At 50.4% G+C, this 19,056-nt stretch overlaps 1 protein-coding gene across 1 annotated transcript in view; it reads left to right on the top strand.

Annotated features, from left to right (window-relative positions):
- Positions 1 to 3,610: 3,610 nt before the first annotated feature.
- Positions 3,611 to 19,056, top strand: part of LOC129694343 (protein WWC2-like) — a gene marked incomplete at its 5' end in the record, with an annotated part of 76,192 nt that continues 60,746 nt past the window's right edge. Inside the window, 7 exon segments of the mRNA XM_055631047.1 lie at positions 3,611 to 3,808; positions 5,583 to 5,729; positions 6,365 to 6,438; positions 12,670 to 12,912; positions 15,303 to 15,392; positions 16,752 to 17,015; positions 17,017 to 17,339. Coding sequence (XP_055487022.1) covers positions 3,611 to 3,808; positions 5,583 to 5,729; positions 6,365 to 6,438; positions 12,670 to 12,912; positions 15,303 to 15,392; positions 16,752 to 17,015; positions 17,017 to 17,339 — 1,339 coding nt within the window.

The following is a 19,056-nucleotide window of genomic DNA, read 5'->3' as shown; positions in this document are numbered from 1 at the left end:
ACAGCCAAACCCACCCGCCCCACCAGCTGTCCCCCCACCCCGCTCTCCCCCCCACAACCCCCCCCCCCCCACAACCCACACACCCACCACACTCCCCCCCCCCCCCCCCCCCCACGCAACACCCCCCCCCCAGCCCCCACCCCCCACCACAACAACCCACACGCCCACACCAACCGCCGCCACCCCACCCCCCCCTCCCCCACCCCCCCCCGCCCCCCACCCCCCCCACCACCACACACCCACCCCCCCCCCTCCCCCACCACACCCGGACTACCCCCAACCCCCCACCCCCCCCCACCCCCCCCCACCAACCCCGCACCCCCCTCGCGCCCAACCCACCACCCCCACCCACCCCGCCCACCACCACCCCAAACGCCCCACCCCCCACCCCCCCCACCAAAAACCCGGCAACCCAACCCACCACCCCTCGCCAACCCCAGGTCCCCTGGGGTCCCGCCTGAGATACCCTTCCGGACTCGGGCTTTTGCCCCCCACCGACCCCCCGACCCCTACCCCAACACACAACACCACACCCCCCCCTCAAACCCCCCCCACCCCCCCAAACAACCCTCGCCCCCCTTTCCGTCAACACCCCGCACCCACCCCCGCACCACCCACCGCCCCCCCCCCCCCCCCCCCCCACGTGCACCCCACCCCCCATCAGTCGGGGTTCTCCACAGATGCTGCCCTTACCCAGCTGAGTTATCCCACTCCACCAGCCCCTTTTGCTGAGTTACTCCAACACTTTATATTATCCGTTTTCTGTAGCTCGTGGGTCTTGTGCGCAGAAGAACCTTGTTCCACCAGCCCTTTAATAAAATTATTTGTTGTTCCACATTAGGTTGCATTCTGCTTGCCAAAGAATTTCTAGGTCAGAGTATCTGCTTACATTAAAAAAAAACATGCGGTGCTGGAGTAACTCAGCGGGTCAGGCAGCATCTGTGGAGAACATGGATAGGTGACGTTTCACAGAGTGCTGGAGTAACTCAGCGGGTCAGGCAGCATCTGTGGAGAACATGGATAGGTGACGTTTCACAGAGTGCTGGAGTAACTCAGCGGGTCAGGCAGCATCTGTGGTGAACATGGATAGAACATAGAACAGTACAGCACAGAAACACCCCTTCAGTCCACAATGTTTGTCCTGAACATGATGCCAAGCTCAACTGATCTCCTTTGCCTGTACGACCCACATCCCTCCATTCCCAGAACTTCCCTCAGCCTATCTAAAAGCCTCTTAAACCCCACTATGGTATGTGCCTCCACCACCACCCCTGGCAGCACGTTCCAGGCACCCACCACCCTCTGTGTAAAGTACAAACTTGCCCCGCACATCTCCTTTAAACTTTCCCCCTCTCACTCTGCCCCCTAGTGTGGGAAAAGGGTTCTGACTGTTTACCTCCTTATGCCTCTCATAATACACTTCTTTCATCAATCAATCAATCAATCAACCTTTATTGTCATCTTGCAAGCAACAGTTGTTGCAGTGCAAAATGTAACATGTCTCCCCTCAACCTCTGAAGTTCCGGAGAAAACAATCCAAGTCTATCCAACCTCTCTCCCTGTAGCTGAAACCCTCTAATCCAGGCATCGTTTTGGTAAACCTCCTCTGCACCGTCTCCAAAGCCCCCACATCCTTCCTGTAATGGGGGCGACCAGAACTGCGCGCAATACTTACAGTCGCCAACTCTCTCACTCACAAATAAGGGAGAAAAGGTCAAAATAAGGGACAAATTCGCAACAGCAATTCGGTGACTGACTGGGCCGTGGCTGGGTGAATGATGAGTTGGCCCCGGGTGCTGGACTGCACACAAAGCCCAGCCGGCGGGCCAGCTGAGGAGTTTTGGCACGGGGGCCGCGCGACGTCGCGAGCAAAGTCCGGCGCCCCGTCCAACTCATGAACCGATGATCGGCCATGAGAAGGAGGGGTGGTGGTGGTGGTGTCGGCGGCAAGCGAAGGTCCATAGGTCGGAGAGCTGGCCGGGCTGCCGACCGACCGACGGGGCCATGGGCAAGGCGCTGCTGCTGCTGCACTCTGATGTTTCACAGAGTGCTGGAGTAACTCAGCGGGTCAGGCAGCTTCTGTGGGAAAGTACTGTAGTCACACATTACTCCGGGTTAAGAGAGTCGTCATGTTTTTGTGGAGCTGACTGGAAAAAAAAGCCTGGCAATTTTCATTCGCAGAATAGATGAATCAAGAACTAGAGGACATAGGTTTAGGGTGAAGGGGGAAAGATTTAGACAATAGACAATAGGTGCAGGAGTAGGCCATTTGGCCCTTCGAGCCAGCACCGCCATTCAATGTGATCATGGCTGATCATCCCCAATCAGTACCCCGTTCCTGCCTTCTCCCCATATCCCCTGACTCCGCTATCTTTAAGAGCCCTATCTAGCTCTCTCTTGAAAGCATCCAGAGAACCAGCCTCCACCGCCCTCTGAGGCAGAGAATTCCACAGACTCACAACTCTCTGTGAGAAAAAGTGTTTCCTGGTCTCTGTTCTAAATGGCTTACCCCTTGTTCTTAAACTGTGGCCCCTGGTTCTGGACTCCCCCAACATCGGGAACATGTTTCCTGCCTCTAGCGTGTGTCCAAACCCTTAACAATCTTATAGGTTTCAATAAGAATCCCTCTCATCCTTCTAAACTCCAGAGTGTACAAGCCCAGTCGCTCCATTCTCTCAGCATATGACAGTCCCGCCATCCCGGGATTTAATAGGAATCTGAGGGGCAACTTTTTCACACAAAGGGTGGTGGGTTTATGGAACGAGCTGCCAAAGGATTGCCACAAATAGCTAGTAGACAAAAATGCTGGAGAAACTCAGCGGGTGAGGCAGCATCTATGGAGCGAAGGAATGGATGACGTTTCGGGTCGAGACCCTTCTTCAGAGAGGCCTGGGGGAGGGGAGAGAGACGTGCCAGCAGGAATGCGACACAAAGCTGTCAGTCCCTGCGCTTTTCCTTCTTCTACTTGCGAATGAAACATACATAAACCAAAGGAATAGTTAGATCTCGTGCCGGGTGTTGAGCAGCCAGGTTGTTGTCTCTGTTGGCGTCAATGTCTGCCAGGCCCTGACACAGCTCCATTTGGTGGGTGGTAGAGCGGGCACCCAGAGATGACATGGTTGGCTGTCTGTTGTTCTGCTCCACATTCACAGGCTGGGCTCTGGCGGAGGGAGCCCCCATCTATCTCCACACGCTGGCGGTGAAACGCCCAACACCAGCACCAAGTCTGTTGATCTTCACCCATGCTCCCCTGGGGAGCTCAGACCCTGGACAGCTTTTATCTGGTGAAGAGATGTAGCTGTGTAATGGAGATGAGGTTGCCTTCCACTCCCTGTGACCACTTGGTGGCTATCCAGTGTGCTTCTGTCCCAGTTGGCTGGATGGATGGATGGATGCTGAGAGTTGTTTTCCATGTGGAGCAAAGGGGTGACGGGACTTCAGTCGGGGTGGTCTCTGCTCTCTGCTGATAGCCCGATGGAGGAGGTGATCTGGGTCTGTGGCACGACAAGATAGTGCCAGAGTTGCTGCTTGCCTTCGGATCCCTGCAGGCGGAATACTTGCAAGTATAGGGAGCTGCTGGGCGCAAAGTGGTTCTTTGATTTGACTACGTTTTCAATCTCGCCCCCACGTTTATCTTCCCCTGGCTTTTAATCGGTTTCTTTGTCTCTTCTGCTGCAGAATCGATCGGAAGATGTCAGGAGTGCAGAATGGTTACCAACTAACAGAAGCCAAGGCCATCATGAGTCGGCTAAAAACTATCAAGAAGGACATTAGTACGGGCGAGAAAGAGAAACAAGATCTGATGCAGGTACACACATTCACTGAACTGTGAGTTCAAAATTAGTCGGTGGCACTGCGGTGGAGTTGCTGCCTTACAGCGAATGCAGCACCGGAGACCCGGGTTCGATCCCGACCACGGGTGCTGTCTGTACGGACTTTGTACGTTCTCCCCGTCACCTGCGTGGGTTTTCTCCGAGATGCTGAGAGAATGGAGCGGCTGGGCTTGTACACTCTGGAGTTTAGAAGGATGAAAGGGAATCTTATTGAAACATATAAGATTATTAAGGGTTTGGACACGCTAGAGGCAGGAAAACATGTTCCCGATGTTGGGGGAGTCCAGAACCAGGGGCCACAGTTTAAAAATAAGGAGTAAGCCATTTAGAATAGAGACGAGGAAACATTTTTTCTCACAGAGAGTTGTTAGTCTGTGGAATTCTCTGCCTCAGAGGGCGGTGGAGGCCCGTTCTCTGGATGCTTTCAAGAGAGAGCTCGATAGGGCTCTTAAAGATAGCGGAGTTAGGGGATATGGGGAGAAGGCAGGAACGGGGTACTGATTGGGGATGATCAGCCATGATCACATTGTATGGCGGTGCTGGCTCGAAGGGCCGAATGGCCTACTCCTGCACCTATTGTCTATTGTGTATTGTCTTGCATTTCCTCTCACATTCCAAAGACGGACTGGTTTGTAGGTTAATTGGCCTGGTAAATGTAACAATTTGTCCTTAGTGAGTAAGTTAGTGTTATGATATGCAGGGATCGCTGGTCGGCATGGACCCAGTGGGCCGAAGGGCCCTTTTCCGCACTGTATCTCTAAACTAAACTAAAAAAAAGCTATAATATTAAGATACAAGTGGGAGAGACTAGGGTCAGAGGTCATAGCATCAGAATAAACGGACGTACCATTAGGGAGGAGATGTGGAGAAATTTATTTGGTCAGAGGGTGGTGAATCTGTGGAATTCATAGCCAGAGAGCAGTGCTGAACTACTATCTACCTCATTGGTGACCCTCAGATTATCTTTGATCAGACTTTGCTGGCTTTACCTTGCACTAAACGTTATTCCCTTATCATGTATCTGTACACTGTGAACGGCTCGATTGTAATCATGTATTGTCTTTCTGCTGACTGGTTTGCACTGGTTACTATCTAAATGGCGTCAAGTTGGGAAAAGGGGAAGTACAACGGGATCTAGGGGTCCTTGTACATCAGTCTATGAAAGTAAGCATGCAGGTACAGCAGGCAGTGATGAAAGTGAATGGCATGTTGGCCTTTATAACAAGAGGAATTGAATATAGGAGCATAGAGGTCCTTCTGCAGTTGTACAGAGCCCTAGTGAGACCACACCTGGAGTATTGTGTGCAGTTTTGGTCCCCTAATTTGAGGAAGGACATTCTTGCTATTGAGGGAGTGCAGCGTAGGTTTACAAGGTTAATTCCCGGGATGGCGGGACTGTCATATGCTGATAGAATGGAGCAGCTTTGTTACAATTTGTTACATTTACCAAGCCAATTAACCTACAAACCAGTCCATTTTTGGAGATAATAGACAGGGGATATGGGGAGAAGGCAGGTACGGGGTACTGATTGGGGATGATCAGCCATGATCACATTGAATGGCGGTGCTGGCTTGAAGGGGACGAATGGCCTACTCCTGCACCTATTGTCTATTGTCTATTGCAACAAAACCTTTTCTCTGTACCTCGGTACACGTGACAGTAAACTAAGCTGAATTGAACTGTTCGAAGGTTGTTTAATTGATTAGGATGAGAATTTTATTTCACTTCCTCCGATTGCTTCTCGCCAGAGTCTCGCTAAACTGAGGAGTAGATTCCAGTCCAACCAACACGTGGGAAGCTCAGAGTCGGACCTGCAGTCTAATCCGAGCAGTTCCCATCTCTCCATACCCAGGCGCTGCCTCGATGCCGGCTCACAAACCAATATCATTGGAGACGTAAGTGTTTCAATTCTTTCAATAATCAGAGTCTACCTGCTCAACTTGCCCACAGCGACCAACATGCCCCATCTATACTAGGCTCACCTGTATGCATTTGGCCCATATCCAAGACAATTCTTGCTATTGAGGGAGTTCAGCGCAGGTTCACCAGGTTAATTCCCGGGATGGCGGGACCGTCTTATGCTGAGAGAATGGAGCGGCTGGGCTTGTACACTCTGGAATTTCGAAGGATGAGAGGATATCTTATTGAAACATATAAGATTATTAAGGGTTTGGACACGCTAGAGGCAGGAAACATGTTCCCGATGTTGGGGGAGTCCAGAACCGGGGGCCACAGTTTTAAGAATAAGGGGTAAGCCATTTAGAACGGAGACGAAGAAACACTTTTTCTCACAGAGAGTTTTGAGTCTGTGGAATTCTCTGCCTCAAGCCGGTGCTCTGGATACTTTCAAGAGAGAGCTAGATAGGGCTCTTAAAAATAGCGGAGTCAGGGGATATGGGGAGAAGGCAGGAACGGGGTACTGATTGGGGATGATCAGCCATGATCACATTGAATGGCGGTGCTGGCTCGAAGGGCTGAATGGCCTACTCCTGCACCTATTGTTTATTGTCTATTGTCTATTTTTTCTTAGTTTGGACCAAAAAGCCAGGCCAACTTGGCAGAGAGTGTCAGACTGAGTCTTCAATATGAAGAAGCAAAGAGAAGGTAATTATGAATGGCGTATACACGTTGCTTGCTGCATGCCGTTTCATTCATTCATCTTCTTCTTGCGTATGGCATGCACAGCCTAAAGTTGTAGGTCAACTTGTTCTATTTGTTCTTGCTTGTGCACATCGGGTTGATTGCATTAGTCGAAATAGGGTGGACCACGTTAAGGTTGCAATCTCAAACCCCCATAATTTCATGTTACATAGAAAATAGGTGCAGGAGGAGGCCATTCGGCCCTTCGAGCCATTCATTGTGATCATGGCTGATCATCCCCAATCAATAACCCGTGCCTGCCTTCTCCCCATATCCCGAGATTCTAAGACCGTGGCCCCTGGTTCTATACTCGCCCAACATTGGGAACATTTTTCCTGCATTTAGCTTGTCCAGTCCTTTTATAATTTGATATGTTTCTATAAGATACCCCCTCATCCTTCTAAACTCCAGTGAATACAAGCCTAGTCTTTTCAATCTGTTCATATGTTATAAGAGTGGAATTAGGCCATTCAGCCCATTTAGTCTACTCCGCCATTCAATCATGGCTGATCTATCTCTCCCTCTCAACCTCATTCTCCTGCCTTCTCCCCATAGCCCCTGACACCCGTACTAATTAAGAATCTGTCAATCCCAACCTTAAAAATGTCCATTGACGGCCTCCAACAGATTTACCACCCTCTGGATACTGAAATTCCTCCACATCTCCTTTATAGAGGAACTTCCTTTAATTCTGAGGCTATGACCTCCAGTTCTAGACTCTCCCACAAATGGAAACATCAGCCTTCATCATTGTGAAAGCTTTGTCCCATTGCTATTTATGATATGCACATCACCCTCATCATCAGGGAACATAGGGGGAGGGGAATGGTTTGTCCCCCATTGTCAAGCTGCGTTGCTGAGGGTGGCACGGTGGCACAGCAGTAGAGTTGCTGCCTCACAGCGTCACAGACCCTGACCATGGGTGCTGCCTGTTCGGAGTTTGTACGTTCTCCACATGACCTGTGTGGGTTTTCTCCGGGTGCTCCAGTTTCTTTCTACATCCCAAAGACGTGCAGGTTTGTAGGTTAATTGGCTTAGTGTAAATGTAAATAGTCGCTAGCCCGCGGAACGTTTTTGAAAGTGGAAACATAGAAACATAGAAATTAGGTGCAGGAGTAGAGGCCATTCGGCCCTTCGAGCCTGCACCGTCATTCAATATGATCATGGCTGATCATCCAACTCAGTATCCCATACCTGCCTTCTCTCCATACCCTCTGATCTCCTTAGCCACAAGGGCCACATCTAACTCCCTCTTAAATATAGCCAATGAACTGGCTTCAACTACCCTCTGTGGCAGAGAGTTCCAGAGATTCACCACTCTCTGTGTGAAAAAAGTTCTTCTCATCTCGGTTTAAAAGGATTTCCCCCTTATCCTTAAGCTGTGACCCCTTGTCCTGGACTTTCCCAACATCGGGAATAATCTTCCTGCATCTAGCCTGTCCAACCCCTTAAGAATTTTGTAAGTTTCTATAAGATCCCCTCTCAATCTCCTAAATTCTAGAGAGTATAAACCAAGTCTATCCAGTCTTTCTTCATAAGATAGTCCTGACATCCCAGGAATCAGTCTGGTGAACCTTCTCTGCACTCACTCTATGGCAATAATGTCCTTCCTCAGATTTGGAGACCAAAACTGTACGCAATACTCCAGGTGTGGTCTCACCAAGACCCTGTACAACTGCAGTAGAACCTCCCTGCTCCTATACTCAAATCCTTTTGCTATGAAAGCCAACATACCATTCGCTTTCTTTACTGCCTGCTGCACCTGCATGCCTACCTTCAATGACTGGTGTACCATGACACACAGGTCTCGCTGCATCTCCCCCTTTCCTAATCAGCCACCATTCAGATAATAGTCTGCTTTCCTGTTTTTTGCCACCAAAATGGATAACCTCACATTTATCCACATTATACTGCATCTGCCAAACATTTGCCCACTCACCCAGCCTATCCAAGTCACCTTGCAGTCTCCTAGCATCCTCCTCACAGCTAACACTGCCCCCCAGCTTAGTGTCATCCGCAAAGTTGAGATGTTGCCTTCAATTCCCTCATCCAGATCATTAATATATATTGTAAATAGCTGGGGTCCCAGCACTGAGCCTTGCGGTACCCCCACTAGTCACTGCCTGCCATTGTGAAAAGGACCTGTTTACTCCTACTCTTTGCTTCTTGTTTGCCAGCCAGTTCTCTATCCACATCAATACTGAACCCCCAATGCCGTGTTCTTTAAGTTTGTATACTAATCTCTTATGTGGGACCTTGTCGAAAGCCTTCTGGAAGTCCAGATACACCACATCCACTGGTTCTCCCCTGTCCACGCTACTAGTTACATCCTCGAAAAATTCTATAAGATTCGTCAGGCATGATTTACCTTTCGTAAATCCATGCTGACTTTGTCCAATGATTTCACCACTTTCCAAATGTGCTGCTATCCCATCTTTAATAACTGACTCGAGCAGTTTCCCCACTACCGATGTTAGACTAACTGGTCTGTAATTCCCCGTTTTCTCTCTCCCTCCCTTCTTAAAAAGTGGGGTTACGTTTGCTACCCGCCAATCCTCAGGAACTACTCCAGAATCTAAAGAGTTTTGAAAGATTATTACTAATGCATCTACTATTTCTGGAGCTACTTCCTTAAGTACTCTGGGATGCAGCCTATCTGGCCCTGGGGATTTATCGGCCTTTAATCCATTCAATTTACCCAACACCACTGGTGGAGGGGCTGAGCGATCAGTACCTGGTGAGGGAGCGGAGTGACCGAGCAGGGTGAGGGTGTCCCCCTCCCCCTCCACCACTTGCCCGCCACACCTCCTCCAGACTTTGCCTTGATCACCTTAATGCTATGCCCTCTGATCTTTGACCCTTTCACCCCAGGATCCGGAGGGCGGCGCGACTCTGGTCAGCAGCGGCCTCTGCAGTCTGTCCGCGTTTTATTATTTTCTGTCTGTGTTTTAATGTAGTTTTTGTTATTTTTTGTTGGGGTGTGTGTGTGTGGGGGGTGGGGGGTGGGGGTGGGAGGGAACTTTTTAAATCTCTCCCTCCACGGGAGACCCGACCTTTTCTCGTTGGGTTTCCGTTATCGTTGGGGCTGCAATGAGGAGCGGCCTCCAACAGGAAGAGACCGGGGACTCTGGTGCTGACGACTCACCTCACCGTCGCGGAGCTGGCCGAATCCAGAGCGGGTGGAGCGGTGGTGGAGCGCTGCTGCTGCTGTGGCCCCAACCGGATAGTCGGAGGCTTCAACGGCAGGTCTGTGGACGGCGGCACCGGGAGCCCGCGGGTCCCTGGAGGGAGACCGTTTTTCAGGGCTCTCGCAACGGCGACTTCTCCCCGCCCGAGTTGCGGGGTTGAAGAGCTCCTGGAGCGGGGCCTACATCACCGCCCCGCGCGGCTTGGGATGGCCGCGGGACTCTGCGAGCGCACGCCGGGGGCTCTAACATCAAGAACCTGGTGTGCGACCTCGCACCACCCGGCGTGGCTTTAATGGCCGCGGGACAATCGCCATCGCCAGCCGGGGGCTTTGACTTTGACTCTGACATCGGGGGGGGGGGGGGGGGGAGAGTGCAGTGGAGAGATAAGTTTATTTGGCCTTCCATCACAGCAATGTGATGGATGTTTATGTAAATTATGTTGTGTCTTGGGTCTATGTGTCTGTAATGTATGGCTGCAGAAACGGCATTTCGTTTGGACCTCAAGGGGTCCAAATGACAATTAAATGTATCTTGTATCTTGGTCCAGAAGGTTCTGACTGTCTAACAATAAGTGTTCGTTTAACATTGGTACCACATTTGTCATTGAATTCTCTGCATTCCTGCAAACCAGCACCACTTCTCATCTGCTGCTTCCTGACTGACGCCCATTTATCTTTCCTTCGTGAGAACATAAAAAAGCAGATTAAGTTTGAAGTCTTTATTAAAGAGAAAACATTCCAATCTGGATTCCATTTATTATTCCAAGATACACAGGGGAGGCACGGTGGCGCAGCGGTGGAGTTGCTTACAGTACCCGAGACCCGGGTTCGATCCTGACGACGGGTGCTGTCTTTACGGAGTTTGCACGATCTCCCTGTGACCACGTGGGTTTTCTCCAGGTGCTCCGGGTTCCTCCCACACTCCCAAAGAAGTGCAGGATTGTGGGTGAATTGGCTTCTGTAAATTGCCCCTAGAATGAACGATAGAACTAGGTTAGGTAAGGGGGAGGTACAGCGAGACCTGGATGTCCTTGTACACCGGTCACTGAAAGTTGGCTTACAGGTACAGCAGGCAGTGAAGAAAACTAATGGAATGTTGGCCTTCATAAAAATAGGATTTCAGTATAGGAGTAAAGAGGTTCTTCTGCAGTTGTATAGGGCTCTGGTGAGACCACACCTGGAGTATTGTGTACAGTTTTGGTCTCCTAATTTGAGGAAGGACATCCTTGTGATTGAGGCAGTGCAGTGTAGGTTCACGAGATTGATCCCTGGGATGGCGGGACTGTCATATGAGGAAAGATTGAAAAGACTGGGCTTGTATTCACTGGAGTTTAGGATGAGGGGGGATCTTATAGAAACATATAACATTATAAAAGGACTGGACTAGCTAGATGCAGGAAAAATGTTCCCAATGTTGGGAGAGTCAGAACCAGGAGCCACAGTCTTAGAATAAAGGGGAGGCCATTTAAGACTGAGGTGAGAAAAAAACGTTTGCACCCAGAGCGTTGTGAATTTGTGGAATTCCCTGCCACAGAAGGCAGTGGAGGCCAAGTCACTGGATGGATTTAAGAGACAGTTAGATAGAGCTCTAGGGGCTAGTGGTATAAAGGGAAATGGGGAGAACGCAGGCACGGGTTATTGATTGGGCCGATCACAATGAATGGCTCGAAGGGCCGAATGGCCTCCTCCTGCACCTATTTTCTACGTTTCTATGTAACTAGTGTACGGGGTGATCACTGGTCGGCAAAGTCTTCCATGTTGCATCACTCATCTAAGTTTAAACTTTAACCACATAAGAGTAAAATACACATTGTAGTCATGGAGTCCAGAAGTGATACAGTGTGGAAACAGGCCCTTCGGCCCACCTTGCCCACACCAACCAACATGCCCCATCTACTCTGGTCCCACCTGCCTGCGTTTGGCCCATATCCCTCTAAACCTGTCCTCTCCTTGTACATGTTTCTTCAACGTTGTGATAGTCCCTGCCTCAATCACCTTCTTTAGTTTAGTTTAGCTGTTTAGAGATGTAACACAAGACAGGCTCATCGGCCCACCGGGCCCACACCGACCAGCGACCTCGTACACAAACACTATCCTACACACCGGGGACAATTTACAATTTTTACCGGAGCCAATTAACCTACAAACCTGCACGTCTTTGGAGTGTGGGAGGAAACCGGAGCACCCGGAGAAAACCCACGGAGTCACGGGGAGAACGTACAAACTCCGTACAGACAGTACCCGTAGTCAGGATGGAACCCGGGTCTCTGGCGCTGTGAGGCAGCAACTCTGCTGTGTGGTAGAGGGGATCTTATTGAAACGTATAAGGGTTTGGACACAATAGAGGCAGGAAAAATGTTCCCGATGTTGGGGGGAGTCCAGAACCAGGGGCCACAGTTTAAAAATTAGGGGCAAGCCATTTAGAACGGAGACGAGGAAACACTTTTTCTCACAGAGGGTTGTGAGTCTGTGGAATTCTCTGCCTCGGAGGCCGGTGGAGGCCGGTTCTCTGCATATTTTCAAGAGAAAGCTAGATAGGGCTGTTAAAGATAGTGGAGTCAGGGGATATGGGGAGAAAGCAGGAACGGGGTACTGATTGGGGATGATCGGCCATGATCACATTGAATGGCGGTGCTGGCTGGAAGGGCCGAATGGCCTACTCCTGCACCTATTGTCTATTGTCTATTGTCTATTCTCCAGCCTTCTCCCCATGACCCTTGATACCGGTACTAATCAACAAGCTATCTATCCCTACCTAAAAAAATATCCATGGGCTTGGCCTCCACTGCCGAAGGGCCTACTCCTGCATCTATTGTCTATTGTCTACCGCTGCGCCATCATGCCGTTGCATCTATGTTTTTAATGCAAAAGCAGAGAATTATAATAAAGAGATATTTTACGGAAACATCATTATTTTTTCTATGTAAAGCACTTTGGTTTCAACGCGAGTTGATTTAAATGTGGTGTATAAATAAAATGGACTTACTTCTGTTTGCTCTTTCGTGCAGAATAGCGAATATAAAGATCGAGCTGTCGAGGCTGGACTCGGAGGCGTGGCCAGGGCTACTGGACGTTGAGCGAGACAAGTTGATGTTGATGAACGAGAAGGAGGAGCTGCTGAAGGAGCTGGAGTTCGTGACGCTACGCAACTGCCCCAGCGAGGAGTGCGAGCGGCTGGAGCAGCGCAGGAGGCGGCTGGAGGGGGAACTGCACTCCGCTCCCTGCACCAGCACACACGCACTGGCCCAGAGGCAAGTGCCCATCACACGGGCCGGGCTGGGCGAGCGGTGCTGACTCATAGAAACATAGAAAATAGGTGCAGGAGGAGGCCATTCGGCCCTTCGAGCCAGCACCACCATGATTCATTGTGATCATGGCTGATCGTCCCCTATCAATAACCCGTGCCTGCCTTCTCCCCATATCCCTTGATTCCACTAGCCCCTAGAGCTCTATCTAACTCTCTCTTAAATCTATCCAGTGACTTGGCCTCCACTGCCCTCTGTGGCAGGGAATTCCATAAATTTACAACTCTCTGGGTGAAAATATTTTTTCTCACCTCAGTCTTAACTGACCTCCCCTTTATTCTCAGACTGTGGCCCCTGGTTCTGGACTCGTCCAACATTGGGAACATTTTTCCTGCATCCAGCTTGTCCAGTCCTTTTATAATTTTATATCTTTCTATAAGAAACCCCCTCATCCTTCTAAACTCCAGTGAATACAAGCCGAGTCTTTTCAATCTTTCCTCATATGACAGTCCCGCCATCCCAGGGATCAATCTCGTGAACCTACGCTGCACTGCCTCAATCACAAGGATGTCCTTCCACAAATTAGGAGACCAAAACTGTACACAATACTCCAGATGTGGCCTCACCAGAGCCCTATACAACTGCAGAAGAACCTCTTTAGTCCTATACTGAAATCCACTTGTTATGAATTTGGCACCATGGGCCGAATGGCCTACTCCTGCACCTATTGTCTATTGTCTATAACACGCTGACCTAAAGGCATGGAGTCATAGAGCAGTTCAATCATTGGTAGAACCATAGATTCACCTTAGACAACAGCAACCGAAGAACGATATGTGCGCCGGCACATTTACCTATACAAAAACAGGTAGGGTTGCCAGCTGTCCCGTATTAGCCAGGACATCCCCTATATTGGGCTAAATAGGTTTGTCCCGTACGGGACCGCCCTTGTCCCGTATTTGACGTCTACTCATCGGGTCGAGGGGACTGTTGGGTCGTAGTGCCGCGTCCGGCCCTGCCTCACCCGTCCCGACGTAGTGCAGTCCGTGGAGTGCGGCAGCAGCAGCGCCTCGCCCGTGGCCCCGTCGGTCGGCAGCCCGGCCAGCTGTCCGACCTTTGGACCTTCGCTTACTGCAGAGGTCCTTCTGCAGTTGTACAGGGCCCTAGTGAGACCACACCAAGAGTATTGTGTGCAGTTTTGGTCCCCTAATTTGAGGAAGGACATTCTTGCTATTGAGGGAGTGCAGCGTAGGTTTACAAGGTTAATTCCCAGGATGGCGGGACTGTCATATGCTGAGAGAATGGAGCGGCTGGGCTTATATACTTAGAAGGATGAGAGGGTATCTTATTGAAACATATAAGATTATTAAGGGGTTGGACACAATAGAGGCAGGAAAAATGTTCCTGGTGTTGGGGGAGTCCAGAACCAGGGGCCACAGTTTAAAAATAAGGGGCAAGCCATTTAGAACAGAGACGAGGAAACACTTTTTCTCACAGAGAGTTGTGAGTCTGTGGAATTCTCTGCCTCGGAGGGTGGTGGAAGCCAGTTCTCTGGATACTTTCAAGAGAGAGCTACATAGGGCTCTTAACGATAGCGTAGTCAGGGGATATGGGGAGAAGGCAGGAATGGGGTACTGATTGTGGATGATCAGCCATGATCACATTGAATGGCGGTGCTGGCTCGAAGGGCCGAATGGCCTACTCCTGCATCTATTGTCTATTGTCTATTATCTACTAATCTACTAGATGGGGAGAACATGTTTCCACTAGTGGAAGAGTCCCGGACCAGAGGTCACAACCTCAGAATTAAAGGATGTTCCTTTAGGAAGGAGATGAGGAGGAATTTCTTTAGTCAGAAGGTGGTGAATCTGTAGAATTATTTGCCACAGAAGGCTGTGGATCCAGGTCAAAGGCAGAGATAAATAGATTATTGATTAGTTTAGAGATACTGTGTGGAAACAGGCCCTTCAGCCCACCGGGTCCGCGCCGACCAGCGATCCCCGCACATTAGCACTATCCTACACCTACTAGAAACAATTTTCACATTTACCAAGCCAATTAACCTACAAACCTGCACGTCTTTGGAGCGTGGGAGGAAACCAAAGATCTCGGAGAAAACCCGCAGGTCACGGGGAGAACGTACAAACTCCGTCCAGACAGCACCCGTAGTCAGGATCGAACCCGGGTCTCCGGCGCTGAATTCGCTGTAAGGCATCAACTCTACCCGCTGCGCCACCATGCCGTACACGGGTGTCAGGGGTTATGGGGAGAAGGCAGGAGAATGGGGTGTAGAGGGAGAGACAGATGAGCCATGGTTGAAGGTCGGATGGGCCGAATGGCCTGATTCTGCTGCCATAACTTACAAACTTATGAACTTGTAATGCTTTAATTTTCAGGTTAAAGTTACAAGAGAAGAGAAAGTGTCTGGTGCAACAGCTGGAGGAGGTGACCCAACTAACCTTGTTCCTGCACTCACAGCTCAAGAGGTACGTGTGTGCTCACAAAGTGTACAAGGAATCTCAAACCCTCAATGGCAATCGGTCAGTCATAGGATCACACAGCATAGAATCAGGCCCTTCAGCCCAACGTCCGCACCGGCCAACATATCCCATCTACACTTATCCCACCTGCCTGCGCTTGGCCCATATTTCCCCCCCAAACCTGTCCTATCCACGTACCTGTTTAAGAAGGAACTGCAGATGCTGGAAATTCGAAAGTAGACCAAAAAGCTGGAGAAACTCAGCGGGTGAGGCAGCATCTATGGAGCAAAGGAAATAGGCAACGTTTCGGGCCGAAACCCATCTTCAGACAGATGTGAGGGTGGGGGTGGCGGGAGGAAGGGTGGAGCCAATGGGCTGAGGGAGAGCTGAGAAGGGGAGGAGAAAGTAGGGACTACCTGAAATTAGAGAAGTCAATGTTCATACCGCTGGGGTGCAAACTGCCCAAGCGAAATATGAGGTGCTGCTCCTCCAAGTTCGGAGAAAACCCGTGTAGGTCATGGGGAGAACGTACAAACTCCGTACAGGCAGCACCCTGAGTCAGGATCGAACCCGGATCTTAGACGTTATAAGGCAGCAACTCAGCCCCACAGCGCCACCTGGGAATACTTTGCTGCTGATGGATCCTGACTCGGGGCGCTGTCTGTATAGAGTTTGCACGTTCTCCCCGTGACCGGCGTGGGTTTTCTCCGGGCGCTCCGGTTGCGTCCCACACTCGTCAGATGGAACACGGGTCTCTGGCGCCGTGAGGCAGCAATTCTACCGCTGCGCCACAATGCCTCCCCTTGTTCTGTGTTGCCATGGTCACCGTTTTGGGTGAGGAAATACTTCACGAAGGCCTGGATAGAGTGGATGTGGAGAGGATGTTTCCACTAGTGGGAGAGTCTAGGACCAGAGGCCACAGCCTCCGAATTAAAGGATGTTCCTGTAGGAAAGAGATGAGGAGGAATTTCTTCAGTCAGAGGGTGGTGAATCTGTGGAATCCATTGCCACAGAAGGCAATAGACAATAGACAATAGGTGCAGGAGTTGGTCATTTGGCCCTTCGAACCAGCACCGCCATTCAATGTGATCATGGCTGATCATCCACAATTAGTGCCCCGTTCCTGCCTTCTCCCCATGTCCCCTGACTCGGCTATCTTTAAGATTGTATAGATAGATTCTTGATCAGTACGGGTGTCAGGGGTTATGGGGAGAAGGCAGGAGAATGGCGTTAGGAGGGAGAGATAGATCAGCCATGATTGAATGGCGGAGTAGACTTGATGGGCCGAACGGCCTAATTCTGCGCCTTTCACTAATGAACGTGAAATTTCTTCTCACGCTCTGACGCTGTCTTCTTTCTCGCCAGCCTTTCTGCGAGCACGTTGAGCTTGTCTTCGGGGAGTAGCCTGGGATCGCTGGCCTCGAGCCGCGGCTCGCTCAACACCTCCAGCAGAGGTTCTTCCCTCAACTCGCTGAGTTCCGCCGAGCTGTACGGCAGCCTCTCGGACCAGCCGGCGCTGGACCCGGACACCCAGTACAAGCTGGACTTCATGCTGCAGGAGAAGGCGACCTACAACCCCTCCGCCATCGCCACCATCCACGAGCACGAGGTGGCACGGGGACCGGGCGCCGTCGAGCCCCCCCTTGAGTTCCAGGTCCTCGCTCTGCTCCCTGTCGCCCCCCGGCTCGCCACTGGTCTCGGACGTGGCCTTCCTGCCACCGGCGCAAGACTCGCCGCTCCACCGGCCGACGGGGGTCTCCGAGGAGCGCCGAGCGGCCTGGGACTTTGCCTTTCTCGAACCCTACGGTGACGGCAGTGGAGATGGGGAGAGCCAAGCGTTGGTGGGACCAGGGAAAGTCAGCCATAACCTGGACCCTGGCATCCAGGGCAGTGGTGGCCAGAGCAGTGATGAACCGGAGCAACCTCTCACCACGCCAAACAATGGCAGCGCAGGTAAGAACCTTTAGAATCATAGACTCGGGCAGATTTACAAACTTGGTGGCAGTGTGAACTGTGAGGAGGATGCTATGAGGATGCAGGGTGACTTGGGGGAGTGGGCAGATGCATGGCAGATACAGTTTACTGTGGATAAATGTGAGGTTATCCACTTTGGTAGCAAAAACAGGAAGGCAGATTACTATCTAAATGGTGTCACAGCAAAGATCCTATAGTACGCAACGGAGCGGAACGTGGGCCTTTTTTTCATCCATTTCAATAACCCGACCTGACCCGACCCGCAGTGTAATCAACGTTGTGGGGGAACAGTTTGTGTTAATAAATTATAATTCTGAAAATGAGGAGAAGATTTTTTACCAAATAACTTCTATTTTTACGAGGATGTTTCCGTCAACGGCTTCCGTCTCCGCACTATTATCCTACGGGATCTTTGGTGCGGAGACGGAAGCCGGTTATGGAAATGGGGCCGAAAATTACCCTTGAATCTGCCCATGAACGTACTACGTCTTTTTCGTCAAGTGGACCATCTTGCTCGCTGTAGGATCTTTGGTGTCAAGTTGGGAAAAGGGCAAGTACAACGGGATCAGCTAATGAAAGTAAGTAAGCAGGTACAGCAGGCAGTGAAGAAAGCGAATGGTATGTTGGCCTTCATAGCATGAGGAGTTGAGTATAGGAGCAAAGAGGTCCTTCTGCACTTGTTTAGAGCCATAATGAGACCACACCTGGAGTATTGTGTGCAGTTTTGGTCCCATAATTTGAGGATGGACATTCTTGCTATTGAGGGAGTGCAGCGTAGGTTTACAAGGTTAATTCCCGGGATGGCGGGACAGTCATATGCTGAGAGAATGAGCGGCTGGGCTTGTATAAGATTGTTTAGGGTTTAGACACACTAGAGGCAGGAAACATGTTCCCGATGTTGGGGGAGTCCAGAACCAGGGGCCGCAGTTTAAGAATAAGGGATAAGGCATTTAGAACGGAGATGAGGAAACAGTTTTTCTCACAGAGAGTGGTGAGTCTGTGGAATTCTCTACCTCAGAGGGTGGTGGAGGCCGGTTCTCTGGATACTTTCAAGAGAGAGTCAGATAGGGCTCTTAAAGATAGCGGAGTCAGGGGATATGGGGAGAAGGCAGGAACGGGGTACTGATTGGGGATGATCAGCCATGATCACATTGAATGGCGGTGCTGGCTCGAAGGGCTGAATGGTCTACTCCTGCACCTATTGTCTATTGCCGATTCCTTTTATTTTTCTAGACATCAATTTTGCAATATTATTTCAATTTCTATCAAAGAATAATTAGATGATCCAATGACAAATTTGTCAATGTGTATTTAAGAAAGAACTGCAGCTGCTGGAAAAATCGAAGGTAGACAAAAAATGCTCGAGAAACTCAGCGGGTGAGGCAGCATCTGTGGAGTGAAGGAATAGGCGACGTTTTGGGTCGAGACCCTTCTTCTCTTCGAGAAGAAGGGTCTCGACCCGAAACGTCGCCTGTTCCTTCACTCCATGGATGCTGCCTCACCCAATTTGTCAATATGATTCATTTCAAGAGTTTGAGAACCTTTGTTAAGCGTAATGGTCGAATTACTTGTGCACTGGAACAATGTTGCAGAGAACACATCAGGAGTCCAGAGTGTCTTATTAACACATGTCAAGCGGATACAGGACAATTCAATTTTTACTTGCAGCAGCACGACAGAGATGCAAACACAGTAC

This window comes from Leucoraja erinacea, unplaced genomic scaffold (genome assembly GCF_028641065.1).
Source record: "Leucoraja erinacea ecotype New England unplaced genomic scaffold, Leri_hhj_1 Leri_631S, whole genome shotgun sequence".
Classification (NCBI taxonomy): domain Eukaryota; kingdom Metazoa; phylum Chordata; class Chondrichthyes; order Rajiformes; family Rajidae; genus Leucoraja; species Leucoraja erinaceus.
This window is presented reverse-complemented; position numbering and strand designations above follow the sequence as displayed.